The sequence below is a fragment of the Centrocercus urophasianus genome, unplaced genomic scaffold (genome assembly GCF_019232065.1).
Source record: "Centrocercus urophasianus isolate 14NV4802_14NV808 unplaced genomic scaffold, USGS_Curo_1.0 seq_28, whole genome shotgun sequence".
Lineage (NCBI taxonomy): Eukaryota > Metazoa > Chordata > Aves > Galliformes > Phasianidae > Centrocercus > Centrocercus urophasianus.
In genome coordinates this window covers 7,012,018-7,029,013 of record NW_024884844.1, presented here as the reverse complement: position 1 = coordinate 7,029,013, position 16,996 = coordinate 7,012,018, and the positions used below count along the sequence as shown (strand labels likewise).

At 37.6% G+C, this 16,996-nt stretch overlaps 1 protein-coding gene across 1 annotated transcript in view; it reads left to right on the top strand.

Moving 5' to 3' along the window:
- The window catches only part of DPP10 (dipeptidyl peptidase like 10), a 187,963-nt gene extending 176,268 nt beyond the window's left edge, over positions 1–11,695 (top strand). Inside the window, exons 20-26 of the mRNA XM_042827227.1 lie at positions 4,026–4,220; positions 5,707–5,761; positions 7,514–7,613; positions 8,198–8,256; positions 8,338–8,410; positions 9,632–9,705; positions 10,652–11,695. Of these exons, the coding sequence (XP_042683161.1) occupies positions 4,026–4,220; positions 5,707–5,761; positions 7,514–7,613; positions 8,198–8,256; positions 8,338–8,410; positions 9,632–9,705; positions 10,652–10,789 (694 nt within the window). The 3' untranslated portion in view covers positions 10,790–11,695. The remainder of the gene's footprint in view (positions 1–4,025; positions 4,221–5,706; positions 5,762–7,513; positions 7,614–8,197; positions 8,257–8,337; positions 8,411–9,631; positions 9,706–10,651) is intronic.
- Positions 11,696–16,996: the final 5,301 nt, after the last annotated feature.

Here is a 16,996-nt window from a genome sequence, read left to right as displayed (position 1 = left end):
TGTTCTGATTTTCAAGGAAAGAAACAAAGTTTTCCCCAAAGTAACAGTGAATTGTCTCTAAGATGCTTGTTTACTTGTTTTCATATGTGTTGGTAATTATCAGGAATCACTTGACCTGTTGCCAAAACAATGAAAGCTTTAAGCTTTGCACGAGCAATCAAATCTGTTTATGCCTTTAGTCAGTACAGTCTCGGGACTGATATCAGGACAGTAAAGTAGAAGTGAAGGCTTTTTTTTTACAGCTTCAAGAATAACTCATCAAAAGGCTAGCAGAAGTGCAGAGGCATAATTCAAGTATTTGGAACTAGTCTAAGATCTGAGGTCTGATAACGCTCTGTATAATGATGATCATCCTGCATACCTCTCATTTGTTATAAAGAATATTACTCATTTCAACTGTCAGTTGTTTTAAATGAAGGGTAAATGCTTAGCTGCAAGGTAAAAAGGAAAAATACATGGTGGATTTCAATACTTGGACTGCAGTACATTTGCAAAGGATGTTTTTTTTTATTTGGCCAGTCCCAGTTTCCCCTGTGAAACAATAGCTTAATTTTGTTGGAGTCCCAAAGTCATGTGATTGACTCACTAATTGCTTTGCAATCCATCCATCCAGTGCCTGCGTTCATTCAGTCTTTGCCATGCTTGGCAGTATTTTACTTCTCGATTGTGCTTCTGTTACTACAAAATCTTTGATTTTCTTCTCCATTCTTTGAGCTTCATAACCTGTTTTGTGGCCTAGAGAGAAAATTCATTTAGCTTTAGGCTAAAAGAAGGCCAGGCTTGAGCTTTATCCCAGCTGTTTCCTTAGCAGTGTGTCCTGGTTTTGTGGGACTTAGTGGATCTTCTCACTCCCCTTCTCTTCCGTCTAGTTTCTAGAAAGGGCTCGGGGAAAGTTCTGATAAGATCTCTCCTCATACATCTACCCCTGTTTTTAGTCTCTTTCCTTTCCTCCCAGCAGTATACATTTTATGATGTGAATAAAATACATATTTGGTCTTTCTTAGAGAAAGACAAGAGGAGGTTCAATACTTCACCTCCTTTTCCAATAGCACAAGACATGGTTTCACTATAAGAAGATTTTTGTCATTGATATTTATTTGTGGATAGATTTTATCTTCAGAGATGTAGTCTTTCTAGTTATTGTTTTCAGGGTAGCTTTTCCATGTGTAGCATTGAATCCGTTGTTTGGAAGAAATTGGAAGAAAGAGATGTACAGGAAATTAAGCAGTAATGATAACAGTGATTTTCCACTTTTGTTTGGAAATTGTTTTGCCTTCTGCTTGGTGAAATGTATAACTTCTGAAGTTGTTATTAAGATATTGCCACTTGGCTTTTAAGTGGTGCATATCCTGGAAGAAATTTTTCTGCAGTGACAATACTAGAGTGGAAGGAGTGGAACTCAGAGTACAGCAGCAACATCCTGATAGCACAATACTATTCCCTGTATGATGTAAATCCTGTCATGGACAGAGACTTCAATTAAAGCTTTTGGTTACAGAATCTGAAAGAGCAGACTCTTCTCCTCAGCAGTATGTTAACTTAGATGAGCTGCCCCTCTTTCCAGACAGGTATGTAACTGCCTTTCAAAAAGGAATTAAAATTAGCCCCTAAGGTCACTGACTTTGGTATGTTCTTGATGGTTTTTGTCTATTTAAATGGTACCTCAATGATGAGCTTTAGCAATCTGCCCATGTTGTCAGCAGTAGTGATGACACAGTGGACTCATAATCCAGAAGTGTAACGGAGTTGCTCTTGAAGACACAAACAAGGCAGCTCTGAACTTTGGAAATTAAGATTAAAAAAAAAAAAAAAAAGAAAGAAAAAAAAGTAGGAAAAAGTAGGTGCATATGCTGTCACATAACAGGAGAATAAACTGAATCAGGACCAATAAATAGGGTACCACTGAGTAGAAGTTAATTGTAATTAGTTTGTAAGTAGTGATGAATGTAAGACAAAAAACGACCTTAGAAAAAGCTGGAATGCCGGGACAAACTTTGCAAATCAGGGTGTGCATCTATTACTGCTCTGCAGTAACGAGACTGCTTTGTTACAGACCTTTCAGGGTGATGCTTAAATTTACATAAAGGATTAAATGCCTCGCAGAAGCCTCATTTAAGGAAAAAGTGGGGCCTAAATGATACATACAGAGATACAGCATAAGTGCTTTATCTCTGTGGGAAAGGGTCACACCTCAGGTAATCAGCATCATTTTACAGTAGCAGCTGAGGAGTAAAGAAACCTTCTGATGCTAATGGGAATTTTGACGTGTAACTCAGTGTAAATGGCTTTAAATGCCTGCTACAGACTACTAATGTGGTCAATCTTGAAATAAATTAGCCACTGGAAAACTGTTTCCAAAAGCAGTATGTCCAACAACCCAGTCAAGAAGGAGTGCTAGAGATGTTTAAAGTCAGCTGATCTTAAGCTGTTGCTTTTGGAAACAGTGGTGGAAACTCTGTGAAACTGTTGTCAAATGTAGACAGCTTCTGACAACCTTACTCTGTACCACTACCATAAATTGAAAGAATTGTTCTGTTCTCGCCCTTATTGCAAGTGGTAATGATAATACACTTCTGAAGCTTGTGTTTTCTGCCAAGCTCATTTGACAGTCAGTGTTTCCTAGTTAATTGCTTTGTGTTGTTCACAGCTGTTGCAGTTGTGTGTGACAACAACTGAAGTGATTAAGAAAACAAAAAACACCCTGCCTTTACTTTTATAAACCCATGTGTAAAAGTGATGCACAAGATAATGATGAATCAAGTGTAAAATATTTTTATTAACTCTGCAGCTGAGTAATCCATATTCCAGTGCATGTTATGGAAGCTACATCTACATGGTAAATCCTACTGAATTTGTGAACATATGTATTCATCATACACTTGCTAGTTAGTAAGACAATTACTGTGAAGGTGATCTATGCTATCCACAACAACAAAAGATAATGAATGGGCACCCTATTGTAAATACGATACTGTAAATACAGTAGTTATTATACAAGACTTTCTTTCCTCTCCTCAGGTTTGCATGACTCCCTTTAGCTGAGACTTCTTTGGCAAAATAATAATTTCTGTCTTTATATATCTTTCACCTTAGGTAGGATATTCCCACAGACACTGTCCAATCTTATTTCCATATGGCCAGCACAGAAGTTGTTATGTTTTAATTTGCATCCAAGTGGCGGATGCAGTCTGCATAGAAGCATTCTGCATTTTGTACAGCTTCATAGTAGCTTGCTCTCTTGTTCTGTGTTTTTCTTGGGGAAAAAATAATGACAAGCTTCCCTTTAAAAACTGTCATTTTATTTTATATGGGGGAAATAGTGTATTTGACTTCAATGGAAAATGCTTATTATTCCTGTAGAAAAAGCATTCTCCCATTCTTTCCACCATTCCTACTCTGAAATACTTTTTTTTTCTGTCATAAAATAGACTTATCATTCCTGCTTGCATCCATTCTTTTCTGTAAATTTGAGTGGTGAAAATATAATTTTCTCCAATGTGTTCTTTAGTCTTCCTTCTATACAATTTCAAAACATTCATCTGAGGACACAATAATGCAATTTTTGTTTTTAACATGGCAACCTTCTTAATAGTATTATATATCCTACAAAATCTTAATCAAGGTACTGAGTGAATTTTCCTTTTTCTGTGTTTAATGCAACTTAATTGTATGTGAGCCTTCTCAGAACTAAACTAGCCATTAGAGATTATGGGTTTTTTTGTTCAATTTAACCTATAAGCAGCACTCATTGATTTAATTTTCTGGTTCTTTCTATAAAGAATATTCATCTATTGGCATCACTACAGCTTAGTTGTTATAAAGTTCAAGAATTCATTTTGCTTGCTGCTACTGCAGGGACAGCAGCACTGTCTAATGGAATGGTATCAGTGGAAGGGACAGTAATTCAACAGGATTACATAATCAAATGAACTCTGCCAACTAGGTTAAATAAAATATCGAAGAGCAGCAAAGCACATCACATTATCAATAGTCTTCGTTTGTGTCTGATGTGTTGGTATTTGCAGTGACGAAGCTCCAGGCAGCCAGTTGGTTACAGATAAATTTCGCATTGACTGGGACTCAGTGCTTGTCAACTCTGATAATGTCATCATAGCTCGATTTGATGGCAGAGGGAGTGGATTTCAAGGCCTCAAGATCCTACAGGAGGTGCACCGATGCTTAGGATCAGTGGAAGTGAAGGACCAAATAGCAGCTGTAGAGTACGTATGTGCAAAATTCTCTTCTACCATGCTTATACCTTGATAAACGTTTTTAATTGAAACTGCCCAGAATGTTTTGTTTGTATAATAAATACCATTAGTGTTTGTTTTTAATGCAGTTGCAGATTTTGAAATAATAGCCTTTTAATTATGAAAACGAAGTTAAAGATCAGGGATTCTTGCTTTATGTGTTTGTGCTTCTCATTGGTAAAGCTCTTCATCTGAGAGAAGATGGCCTCTGAGCTAATTTCTATTTGTCCTAATTTCAATTTTCACAGTAAGAATGGTAAAGTTTAACTACTTTTGTGTTGTAATATTTTATAACGTTTTAGATCTATATGATAGGATGCTGCTCTCATTCTCACCACTACATTCTCAAGTTGTTGTACAATGTAACTGGAGTTAAGGTGTAAATGAGATCAAAACTTAGGCAAGCGTCCACTTTTTTCTCAATTGAATTTTTCATTCCTTGACTGATGTAAATCCATCCAGCTGCAGAAGAGAGTCATCTGTCTCTATAGATGAATCACACACAGCCTTGGCAACCATCTTTACTCAGGGTGCAAAAGTCCAATAGGTCTGGATGGACATTTTCTGGGGATTCTCGAGGGATGATAAGGGCAGGCTTAAAACCAGCTATTTATTTTCTTTGAAAAGTATCAATCTTTCAAACAGTAAGTGAGTATAGCTATGGTATGACAGACCTCGGTGGTGGAGCTCTTCACATTTGTATCAGTCAAGAATGGGTTATGCTGAGCAGAGCAATTCATCCTGCAAGTGTCCTAGTGACCTTTGCAAGAAGGGCCGCTGGGAGCAGGCCACAGAAGATGCTGTGACATCTGAGCTCTGTTTAAATACTCTGTTTTAGACTAAATTACATCTGTCCTCTTTTTGGATGCATTACATGGGAAAATCAGAGGGTGCCCTTAACCAGTACTGCATTTTGTTTTTGTCTCTTCAAAAGTAGGTGGATTTGGGCCTCAATTTGATTAATTGCTTTGATAATTATTTCCTTCATTATCTAGACATAGGAAGTTGCATCCATTTTACCTTTCTTTAGCTGTCTGCATGCAGATTTGGCAGCTGATCAAAGAAAGTCATTTAAACTCTAGTCAGTGGATGATTCTGGCATTTCTAGAGGGTGATTCTCCTGGGCTGAGGGAAATGCCTGATGCAAGTGGGAGGAAAGACTCATTGAGAATGCTCTCTCCGTGCTTTTGACCAAGGAACAGATATAAATGGGCAATTTAGACAAGTGCTCAAATCCAGGTATCTAAAGTTAGGTGAGGTGGGTCCAATGCCATGTGTTTGCCATACAGAGAAGAAATTTGAAATAAAATCACATTTCTCAGTGTAATATCAATTTATTGCTGTAATTTGTTCTTCTGCCTTATCCACAAATATAACAATTCCTCATAGTACAAGTAATTTTCTTTATATAGTAGATTCATTAAAGTAAAAAGGACTGTATTTTTTTTCCTTGCAGATCATTATTGAAACAGCCCTTCATTGATCCTAAGAGACTGAGTATATTTGGAAAGGTAATGTGCAAAAAACAGTTGGATGTCTTGTCATGATACTTCAAGAGAATATTATCAGTTCATAAGAAAATATGTTTAACACTTTTCCTAAGACAATTCCATTTGTTAAAAGAAGTCTGTGTGTGTGTTAAGGGATGAACTGCCATAATTTACTTTATATTCTGTGTGGTTTTTTTTTTCTTCTCATAATAGGTATTTGAGGTTAATCAGGTTGGCTTTATGTTACTGATGTATTTGCTTTCCAGAATCTGTAGGAGAGAGTGTTGCTTTCTGCTTTTATTAGAAATTTTTAATATGTGCTCAGTGTTTTAAAAGCTTGGGTCTTGCACATTTGGGCTGCAGTTAATTGACTGTTTCTTTCTAATACAACTTTTATATCCAGATATTCTTCTGGCTGCCTCTATTTTCAAAAGAAGACTCAACAGTTTCCTAACAGTGACATGACAAGCCACAGTTACCACAGAGCACACATGTAAACATAGTTCTGCTTATCTGCCAAAGGCTAAACTAAAATTCTTTTCCTCTTCAAAATATTACTGATGATTGCATACCTGCATTTGTTTTCAGAAAGAAGGAGAAATAAGAAGTGTAAATGTGTGCAGACGAAGAGCAAGAGCTGGGGATTTCATAAGCTTCAGCACTGCTTTGAATTCAGGGAAATTTACCCTTTCTGAGCTAGTTAACCTCTCAGAGTTATATTGAAATGACAAAAATTCATAAAATCGATAAGTCAGTTTTGGAATCAGGATATGTATGGATAAATATAGATATGCTTAGCAGCTTTGTAGGGTTAATTGTATTTTATCTTTACTCTGCTTATTTTAGAGTCAATTATACTTCTTTAAAATTCATTTCCTTTCAACCGTATACCACAGTGTGATAGAAAAAGTGTGTTTTTTTTTTTTCTTTTGTTCTGTGCATTACATTGAGCTTACTGATGAAAAAAAATAGGCTTTGCATGAAAGTAAGATGACTTTGGAATCACTTAATGCTACTCTCATGATGCTGGGCTCATGCGTGCAGTCATGGAGCTCTTTGAGAAGTTCTGGAACTACACAGAAGTAAAACTCCTGTCACAGTCAGCATGAATCCATGTTTGCTTCTTTTCCGTGTTGGAACTTCACAACCAAGCAGCTTCTTGAAAATAAGGCATCTAGGTAACCGCAGAAATCCAGCCCATGAGTGAGGGATCATATATTCTTATGTCAGGACAGAGAATTATTTTCTTTACCATCATGTTGAAGCAATTCTGAAAATTTGGTTTCACAGTGTAAATCTTTTGTCCTGGAAAGCCTGGCTGGAAGTGAGTGCACAAGCACAAAGGAAAGAAATTCCTAGGAGAATTAAGCCAAGCTCTTGATAAATATATTTTATAAATAATAAATAATGTGCCAATAGCTGTCCAAGGATTAAAACTGTGTTGTGAAGCTACTGGAAAAGATACAAACAGAATATTAGACAACAGAGAAAGTAGAGAGCACTGAGGCAGAGGAAAGTTGTTGTTCTCTTAAACTCTTTGAATTATGAAAGGCATTGCTGCCCACTTAAAAAAATTTTTCTTGACTTAAATCTAGTCCTGCATATGGACAGTGATGGGTTAGCCTTCTGGTCTGAAATTCCTGTGGGAGAGAGGATAGCCCAGATAGGCTCCCCAACGCCTTACCTTCTTTGTTTGGTTTTGGTCACTTGTTTTTGTTGTTCCCCTCCCCCAATAATTCTCAGATCTCTTAGTAACTGTATGTCCATTTTTAGGGATACGGTGGCTACATTGCATCAATGATTCTGAAATCTAGCGAGCGGCTTTTCAAATGTGGAGCTGTGGTGGCACCAATTACAGACATGAAGCTATACGGTGAGTATTCCCCACCCTTCAACTTTGGGATATCTTTTATTCATCATAACAACTGGGAGGTAATGCAGCAATGTCAGCTGAGTCTTGCCTCACTTTAAGTGAAAGGACAGCTCACGTGGGGACGGGTTACCAAAACACACAACAGATGCACTATTGGCAACACCACAGATTTATGTCAAAGGGGTTCTGTTTTCCATTTCCACTGAAATTCCGTCACGTTCCCCGTTTCCTTAGAACTCATATTCAACTCCTGAATCACAATTGTTAATGCAAAATGAAGCTTTTAAAGTCAGTGGTAGAATTCCTTAGGATATCATGTCGTTATTCAGTCACAGGGTACTGGGTGCTGTCTGTGAAGCATCTGGCACAGGTGATGGAATGTGGGCTATGGTGCGCAAGACCACATTGGTGTTTTAACAGATTCTGGATTTTAAGTGAGCACCTTGTGTTCTACTTAATGCCATAAATACCTTCTCCTCGCTATAAGTCAGAATTGAGGAGTTTTAAAATGGAGCAAATTTTGATGAATTCATGAGAGTTTATTGTTGTTTCATGTTTTATTTCTATTTTTTTTACTTACGCAGCATCAGCTTTTTCAGAAAGATACCTTGGTATTCCATCAAAAGAGGAAAATGCCTATCAGGTAAGTTACCATAAACAAGTAACTTAAAACAGCAATTTTGCTTTCAGAATACGCTTACACTTCTGTATGTTTGTTTACTAGGCATCCAGTGTATTACACAATCTTCATGGTTTAAAAGAAGCAAATATGCTAATAGTTCATGGGACAGCGGACAGTAAGTATTCACAGATGCAACTGCATTTCGAGTCAAAGATTGTAACAGGCAGAGGAGACAAACATTCAGTGAGACCATTTGGAGTTAAGTTATTCCTCTATTCCTCATTATTCATCCTAAATACAGGATCTTTAATATTCTGTTTCAGTTGTCACTTGTAACTAGACTCATGACATTTTTCTTTGCTGAATGTTTGTACCTTTCAGGTGCTACATGTTGTAATCTGCTTAAATCTTGTGGAGTACCATCTTGCTAGTGAAAGTTATTCTGTGGATTATTAATGGAAAAACATACATTTTTAATGGATTGTTAAATTCATAGAGATTCTGCAGCTGAGAAAAGAGTTGTCAGTGTGTTTGGTGAAGAACGGTACCAAATGAGGAGTTAACTTCAGCTAATTAATTACAAAGTAGTGCCAAAGCATCTGAAGCCAAGTCTACAGGGTTTCTTTTAATAGCACCGATAGTTTCATCAGTAGCTTAAGAAAGAGAGTAAGTAAATCAAAGTAACTCAAAGCACTTTAAATGGAATTATAGGATGCATCAATCAAGAGAGATTTAAATGTATCTACAGTGCATTTTTCTGAACTTTCCTAACTGATGCGGAGCTAAAGAATGCTCTTCAATGCAGCACAAATGATAGAATTGGGATTCTGATGGCTGGCTGAGCAGCATGGGATGTTCAGCACTGTGGTTGTGATTGCTGCTGCCCGTACTTAATACCACATCCAGTGACACTGCCCAGCCCACTCAGCACTCTGCAGGGGGAGGACACAGTAATAAAGTTGCCTGTTTTCACCACACAAAGATTAAGTTGCTGATATGTTGCAGAAAGTCCATTACCTGAAGAAGTATGGGCTGTAATAACCTTGTGCAAGCAGTAGAAAATCTCAAGTGCTTTCCCTTGACACAATTATAAACTGTCATGATGTTCAAACAGAATGGTTTTACACACTCTAATCTATCTCAGTGTGTGTAAATCAAGGGGAGGCCTTCCACAGTGCCAGTTCAGCACAGCTTTCCTGGGTCCCAGCTTCTTCTCCAGAATCCAGCTGTTAGGTGCTCTGTGGCTTTTGCTAGCTGGGCTCTGCATTTCTGGGCGGAGGGCTACTCAGTTCTGGCAATAATTGAGACTGGAAATGTTTTCAGTCAAAGCTATTTAACAGATCAACATTTTATATGATTTCGTTTTTTCTAATAATATCCAAATGTTGTCTTGCAGCTAAAGTCCACTTCCAGCATTCAGCAGAACTAATTAAGCATCTAATAAAAGCTGGAGTTAATTACACTATGCAGGTATGTACAGCTGTGGCACCTCTTGTGAACACGAGTCAACATTTAACCTCCAATTGCTATTTCTACAAAGGACACTTCCAACCACAGCACCGGTATCTCACACCAGTATTGTGACTGTTTGCAGCTAGAACATTGTTTCATCCCAGTTTCTCACTGCTGTTATGGACTTTCTCAGCTCTTTTTCCTCCACTAAGTGCTTTATTATTCAGACACACTTTTTGTAATATGCAAAATCTTGTTCAGCCTCACTTGGGAGAATACCATTTGAGATAAAACTTCCCGTATCGACCTGCTAGAGAAAAATGGTGGGCTTTAGATGAGATGGGAGGACAATTAGTTATATAAAGAAAAAGATTTTTCACTGAACACCTAGAATATCGGATATTAGGAAATATTTCTTCTCATAAAGTGCGGTGATGCTCTGGAGGAGGCTGACCAGGGAGGTGATAGAGTCACCATCCCTGAAGGTGTTCAAGAATAGTGGGGAATGTCTGATTGAGGGACATGGTTAGTGGGCATGGTGGGGGTGGGTTGGGATTGGACTCGATGATTTTAATGGTCTTCTCCAGCCTTAATAATTGTATGAATCTAGGATAATAAGTATCTAAAAATACAAGGCAGTTGGTCCTTGTTGATGATGGTGAGATGTGAGTGCTTGGACACTGTTGAAAATGCCAGCAAAGTGAACTGGTATAAGCATAGGGACTGTAAATATAAATTTGTTCACTTCTGCGGAGCTCACTGCAGCAGTTTTCTCTTTAATTCCAAATTCCAAGATAATGAATTTTACTTTGAGTTTTATTACCTTTTCTCGATACTATAAAACTAATGTTATCATCCTATTGTCGTCTGAAACATTTTAAAGATCAGGGAAAGAAAATTAGAGCCCTAAGTATTTGAAAGACCTTTGAGAAACTATTTGCTGTTCTCCTTTTTCCTCTGCTAGATCTACCCAGATGAAGGTCATAACATTGCTTCTGAGAAAAGCAAATATCACCTTTACAGCACAATCCTTGGGTTTTTTAGTGCTTGTTTAAAGGAGGAGACACTGATTTTACCACAGGAACCTGAAGAGGATGAATAAGGAAGCCTATTTGTGTAGTACTGAAGGGGACTTACTTTGCGGCTCAATAAAACCTTAAAGTGACTGTGAGATTGCAGATTCTGCAGAAGCTCAAGGGCAGCTAAAGGATATCACAGTGGAACAGCACACTTACAGACAATGAGCTAATAAACTGGAATTCGACTACAAAGTCCAGACACATTACCAAGGGACAAAACCTTTACCTTTGTGGAAGGTCAACAGTTGGTTACAGTTTCCTGGAAGAACATAGTTTTGCATAAGTGTAGGGTTAGTGCATGTTTGTTATGTTAAGCCTCACTGTTGGTTCTGTAAGTGGTTGCTTGTTTTTCATTTAAATGCACATCTTTATTCATCTTTGTATAATGCACAACCTATCGTAAGTATTATGGCCACTAATATTTAAAAGGTAAGCTGCAATCTAACACTTCACTGTAATGTTACAATAAGTGCAATTCTTCTGCTGTCTATTACCCATAAGAAACCACAAAGATAATAAAGGGCACGATATTTTCTCTAGTTTCTGCTCCAAGGGGATATACTGTCTATTGCATCATGTACACTGATATTGAAAATGATTTTTTTTTTTCAATTTCGACATTTACTATTATTACTATACCCACTAGTGACCACTGAGGAATTACTTGGTAGTGTATCCTTGGTCTTTATGTGTATACTCAAGACTCCCTAAGCAGAAAATGTTTCCGAGCTTGAAGAATTTTTTTGAGACACAGTTAACAGCTGTATTTAGAACAACATCTGCAATTGAAATCCTTCCCCAGTCCAAAATGTATCCATTGTTTCGTCGAAGTATACTTGAGTTGTGTTTCGGTATTGTTTATAGTAGTTACTAGTTTTGCTGGTTACATTCTAATTTTAGAATATGCTACTCTGTCACCTGTAAATTAGATACATAAATATTATAGTTTCAGATAAAGAAAATTTATTTACAATGTATAATGCCATTGAGTAATAATTTACTCTTCAAATGAAAAATTATTTTGTATAGTGCACGTTCCTTTCTTCCATCTGGTCTCAGATTTAGATTTGAAGTTCCTCGAGGTGGCCACGTAGCTAGAATACTCCATACATTCTTATTGCAGGGCTACGTCTCTTGCATCCGGATTTAGATTCTGCAGCATCTCAAAGAAATGAAATGTTTTTCATTCAAGGCAAAGGAAGATCTGACAAGTGAAGTTGTATTTGTTCAGAAGGTGAGCCCCCCCATACATCCATTTATTTGCCAAGGTGAGTTCCAGCAGTAGAAAATGGATCTATGAAATAGGCAAGACAGCCAGTTTGGATTTGCAAAACATTACTTCCAATCACTGAAATCAAGTGCAGTGTTATCTTAATTTGAGGTATCTTTGGGAAAGTGTGTGAAAACTCCTGACGGATGCTGTGCAGCGTAACCGAGAATAGCTAAAATTTCTTTTTGGATATGCTCCAGGTGCTTTTCTACCAAATTAAGGTTTAATTTTTTATGAAATTAGAGAGCAAATAATTTCTGGAATGTAATTTATAGACTTTAAGTTGCAAAGTTCTGCATATTTTATGAAAAAATAGGGATTATTTTTAACATAATCAAAAATCACCTGAAGCTTTCTACTTGTTATTTTTTTTTCTTCTTTTTTCTTTTTTTTTTTTTTTTTTTTTTTTTTTTCCCTTCTGGAGTATTTTCTTCAACTTAGCATTTTTTATGATGTAAATAATTAATTTGACTGAAAGGTATGGTTTTATGGTGCCCTGAAAAGTCTCTGTCTTTTAATGTTTAGTATTTATCTTGCTTTATTAGTTACGTTTATCTGTTTTTAATATGCAAGGACAACTTGTCTGGAGCCTGGTGTCACTGCATAGAGTGGCTTTGCTTTGTACACAGTACATGTGTCAAGTATTATGACAAGGCCATAAAAAAAAAGAAGAAGAGTTTTTTAAGATGAAGTTTTGCAAGTCTTGCTTTTTACTAGCTGAGCAACTTTTTAACATCTTGTATTGACTGAGACTTCTACATTGTGATTTTCTGAATTACACACTGTACTTTATAAATCCACTTGACAGTACCGATGATTTTCGTAACCAAGCACTGTAGAGGAGGTCTTAATCCAGTGGAACACCATGGGATGATTTTCCCAATTGCAGCTAAATGTACACAAAGGAGCACAGCCGATGTGCACGTGTTGAGCATGCCGCATGCCCTGTCAATACTAACATACATTGGCTGCTGCCCTGAGACACCCAGCGTGTGTTCAGATTTACTGCATTTCATGCCTATCACCTTTAGTTGTCTGCAAAAGCAAACAAACAAGGCTTGTATCTCAGCAATAAGGTTATGTATGTGCTCAGGAAGCATTTTATCTTGGACCTGTGCCTTTGGCAGTATGTTCCTTACCTCTGAGCACACATTCTATCTTCATTTTCCCCCCCACACACCTTTCTGTTTCAGGCCACCACTCCCTGTTCTTTCTGTACCATCATCTCATCTCCCATTTTAATCAATTGAGTTTAATATGAAGATAGCATGAAGATTTGACTTCTGTAGGAATGCTTTTGCCAGGATTACTAGTGTGCTTAAACTGTGTGTGTTATCTGAAATGTGGGTTATTTGTATGGAAGTGTAATCTGCTTTTTAATTTGTTGTCCTGCAAATACTGATATTTTTATATAAAGATATGTATACAAAGGCAAGCATCAGAACTATATTGTTTTTTGTGAGACTTTTTAGTGTGAGGTAAATGCAGATACTGCAAAAAGATTTGCAGATGCAGCCTCTGATTCGAGCTAAAGGATTTGATGCAAGAGGAGGTGCAGAGCTATTATTACTCTTGCTAACTAGTTCAGGTATTTCATTCAGTTCCAGCACAATTATGGTTATCTGGCAGATTCTACATACGTAGCAAGTGGCAGTTGCTCGTTAATTAGTCTGTTATCAATAGTATTGATTGGGACATGCAGCACAGAAATACCATGTAAAGCGTAGATTTTTCTGTACCTTCACCCATTGTTAAGCACTGTAATACTGTTTTAGGACTGAAAAGGTACTCTTTGATTCAGCTGTCCTTACTCTGTGACATTTACTAGACTAGACCTAGTAATTTATGGAAACCTAGAGAATCAGCACATCTCTTTATTGCTTGCTAGAGCTTATCTGACATCCTTGACTTTTGTGTTCTTTTTCTGCTGTTAGGACTTGCAAAATCTATTAAAACTGTAGTCATATTAAAGCTTCGGTTATATTGCAAAATCGCTTGTACCTGTACATTAGTTGGAATATATTTCCCAGGTTGTTGAGTACAAAAAAAAAAAAAAAAAAAAAAAAAAAAAGGCTGATTACTTTTACTTCTAAATTCAGCGTTTTAATCTTTTAGCAGAGGTATTTATGAGTTAGTTTGATGAATATTTACTGTGGTTTCCTGTAACCAACTGCTTGTTATTCCTGTGCTTCTGATATATGTAGATCCACCCTTGTCTGAAAATGAAGGTGATAACCTCTGTTCTCTCAGTTCTGGCACTTATATCAAGTGTGGAGTCAGATTTATTTAGTTGAGAAATTGTGCTTTTCAAGACAGAAGAGCTAGTATTTGATCTGAAGCCAAAGATTCTCCATGGAAATTCTGGAATTTTGAGTGTTGGCTCCTGTAATAAAACGCAAGGGATGCAAAGTGTGACCTAGTATTCCTCCTTACAGTTCTATTAGATGTCACTGAAGAAACTGGAGCAAAGAGAAGGCTGGCCCAGAGAGACTGAACACAAGTTCCTTTTGAACAGCCTTAAAACACATAGGTAAGATTCAGGGCTCTGAGCATTTTTTTGTTTACCTCGGGTAAGTTCTGTTGCCTCTGGGGAAGGAAGAACCTCACTGCTAGTGATTACTGGTGCATCTGTTGCAAAGCACCCTTCAGCACTATTAAGATCACTCTTCTTTTCCCTTTGAATGATTTCAAGAGTGCTTCTGACAATTGGGAGCTCATGGGATGTGGCAGCTTCCAAGGTATCTGGATCTTTGAAAAGAAAAGAAAAGGAATAGGTAAAAAGGAGGTAAGTGGATTGCAGATGGTGGTGATTGACTCACCAGGGTGTAACACAGGTGCTTCCTACACTGCTCGCAAAATTCTGCGATGGTAAGTAAAATAAATATCTGTTTTCTAAAAGGAAATTGACACCAGAAAATTATGGTGCTGTTAGATCTATTTGGCTCTTTGGATAGAACTAAGGAAATTTAAACCACATGAGTATAAGAGACCCAGAGTTTCCATTTAAGTTGTAACTAGACTTCCTGCCTGTGTAATTAGTTTAGAAATCCAATATCCTACCTTTTCATAAATCTAACTCAACTACAACAAAATTGATTTTGTAATGACTATACCCCATGAGAACACAAATGATACATTCGTACAATCCTTCTTAATTACAATATCCCATGAAGTGCTAACAGCCCTGCTTTAGATTTCGTGACTGCAGAAAACCAAAAAACGTAATGAAAAAGAAAAGTTTCTTATCAATAAAACCCACAAAGGGATTGTGACTGAGGAAAATGCTCAGGAAGTATTTCCCCGAGGAAAGCGATTAGAAGAATGTGTTTTGATAAAATGTATTTTGTGTGTTAAGTTCCAAGTACAGCCGTCTGGTTAGATGCTGACCTCTGTCTGTTGTCCAGAGGACTTAGAAAGATGGAAGGTACAGCTAGTCCTGTCCTATACCCAGCGCTGAGCCTTTCTCTAAAGGACCTATTTCTTTTCCTGGCACATACAAAGGAAGAAGTAGTACACGATTTCTTATGGACTTTTAGTCCTGCATTTAACTTTTGTTTCTATCCTACATTTCTGATATATTTAACAATTCCTATTTTATGACTAATTCCATGCTTCAAATAGGCAGTTGCTGTGAAATATTTTCTTCTGAAACATATTGCAAATTGTTACATTTAAAACTATTTACATTGTCAAGCTAACTGTTCTTCCTTTTTAGGTATCCTATGCACTACATTTTGTAGGCTAATGGATTGATTTATTTTTTTTTTTATATTGGAATAGAAATTGTACAGAGGAGCTTATCTGCTTCTGTAAGAGTTGCTTGTAAAAGCGCAATGACAATGAATGCTAGCAGTATATTTGAAGGGGTTTTGCAGCTCATTGTATGAGAAATCTACGTTACCCCAGGGAAGCCGAGGACCACGACTGAAACAACAAGATCATTTGGCGGTGTAATCAGAATTATGCAATACAAAAGAAAAAGCAGCGTGGAAAATTGATTTAAGCAGAACTTTCAGGCTTAAAAGGAGCATGTGGCAGAGTGCATCAAATGTTATCACTTCATTTTATACTTCAGTTTTGGGTTCAGTAACTTGTTTCTGAGCTGGAGGTAAGGCGGGGTTTTTTGGGTTTTTTGCAGCAAGGATCACTGTTCAGAAAGCCTCTGTGACAATCACTGGGTTTTCTTGACCGAAAAAAAGCGCTGAAGCCCAGAACATAAAGTAAGAGCTCAACAATGACAAAGTGGGAGAGCATGAGATTCAGCTAATTAGAATAAGCGGCACATTACTTCACAGAGACCTCGTCACAGCAGGGAAACAGAGCAGGATGCTATTTACCTTGAGTGGAAAAAGTAAACTGTGGCTCACAAGCAGCATTAGGAGGAAACTCTTCCCTGTCTTAATAACGTGTAATAAGAATAGCATGAGAATGTTTAATTCCTTTGGTATGTCAGCGATTATTTGCTAATTATAGCACAAACTAAAATTGTGGGGCTGTGCAACTGCACAACAGAGCATCTGACAAGAAGACAGCATCAGTCTTCTGCAAATGGTCAGTTTTCTTTTGCATGGCATAGATAAGGAAAAGGCAAAAAGCACCCAGTCTGGGGAGCAGCACCACAAAAGCCTCTTTGGGAAAGTGAGGAGAGGAAAGGAGCTGCGTGTTTAAAGGAGAGCCTGTCTCTGCTTCCCCCCTGTTTGGAACAGGAAGCTCTAAAGGGAAGGGTTTGGGATGGTACCTGTGGCTGAAGCTGGCTCCCAGGTGTTCTCTCACACCTCCTTGGGGCTGTTGATAGTGTGGGTGATGGAAAAGGCTGAAGTGGGTCCAAGGATGTGTTTGGTTGGCTTTGTGGTGTCTTGTGCAAGTCTTTCGTTCACCGTGCTGGGAAGGAAACTACATGTGGTTGGCCTGGGTTAGTGCTAAGGTGGTAATGGGTTCATGAGTTGACTGGGTGATCTTA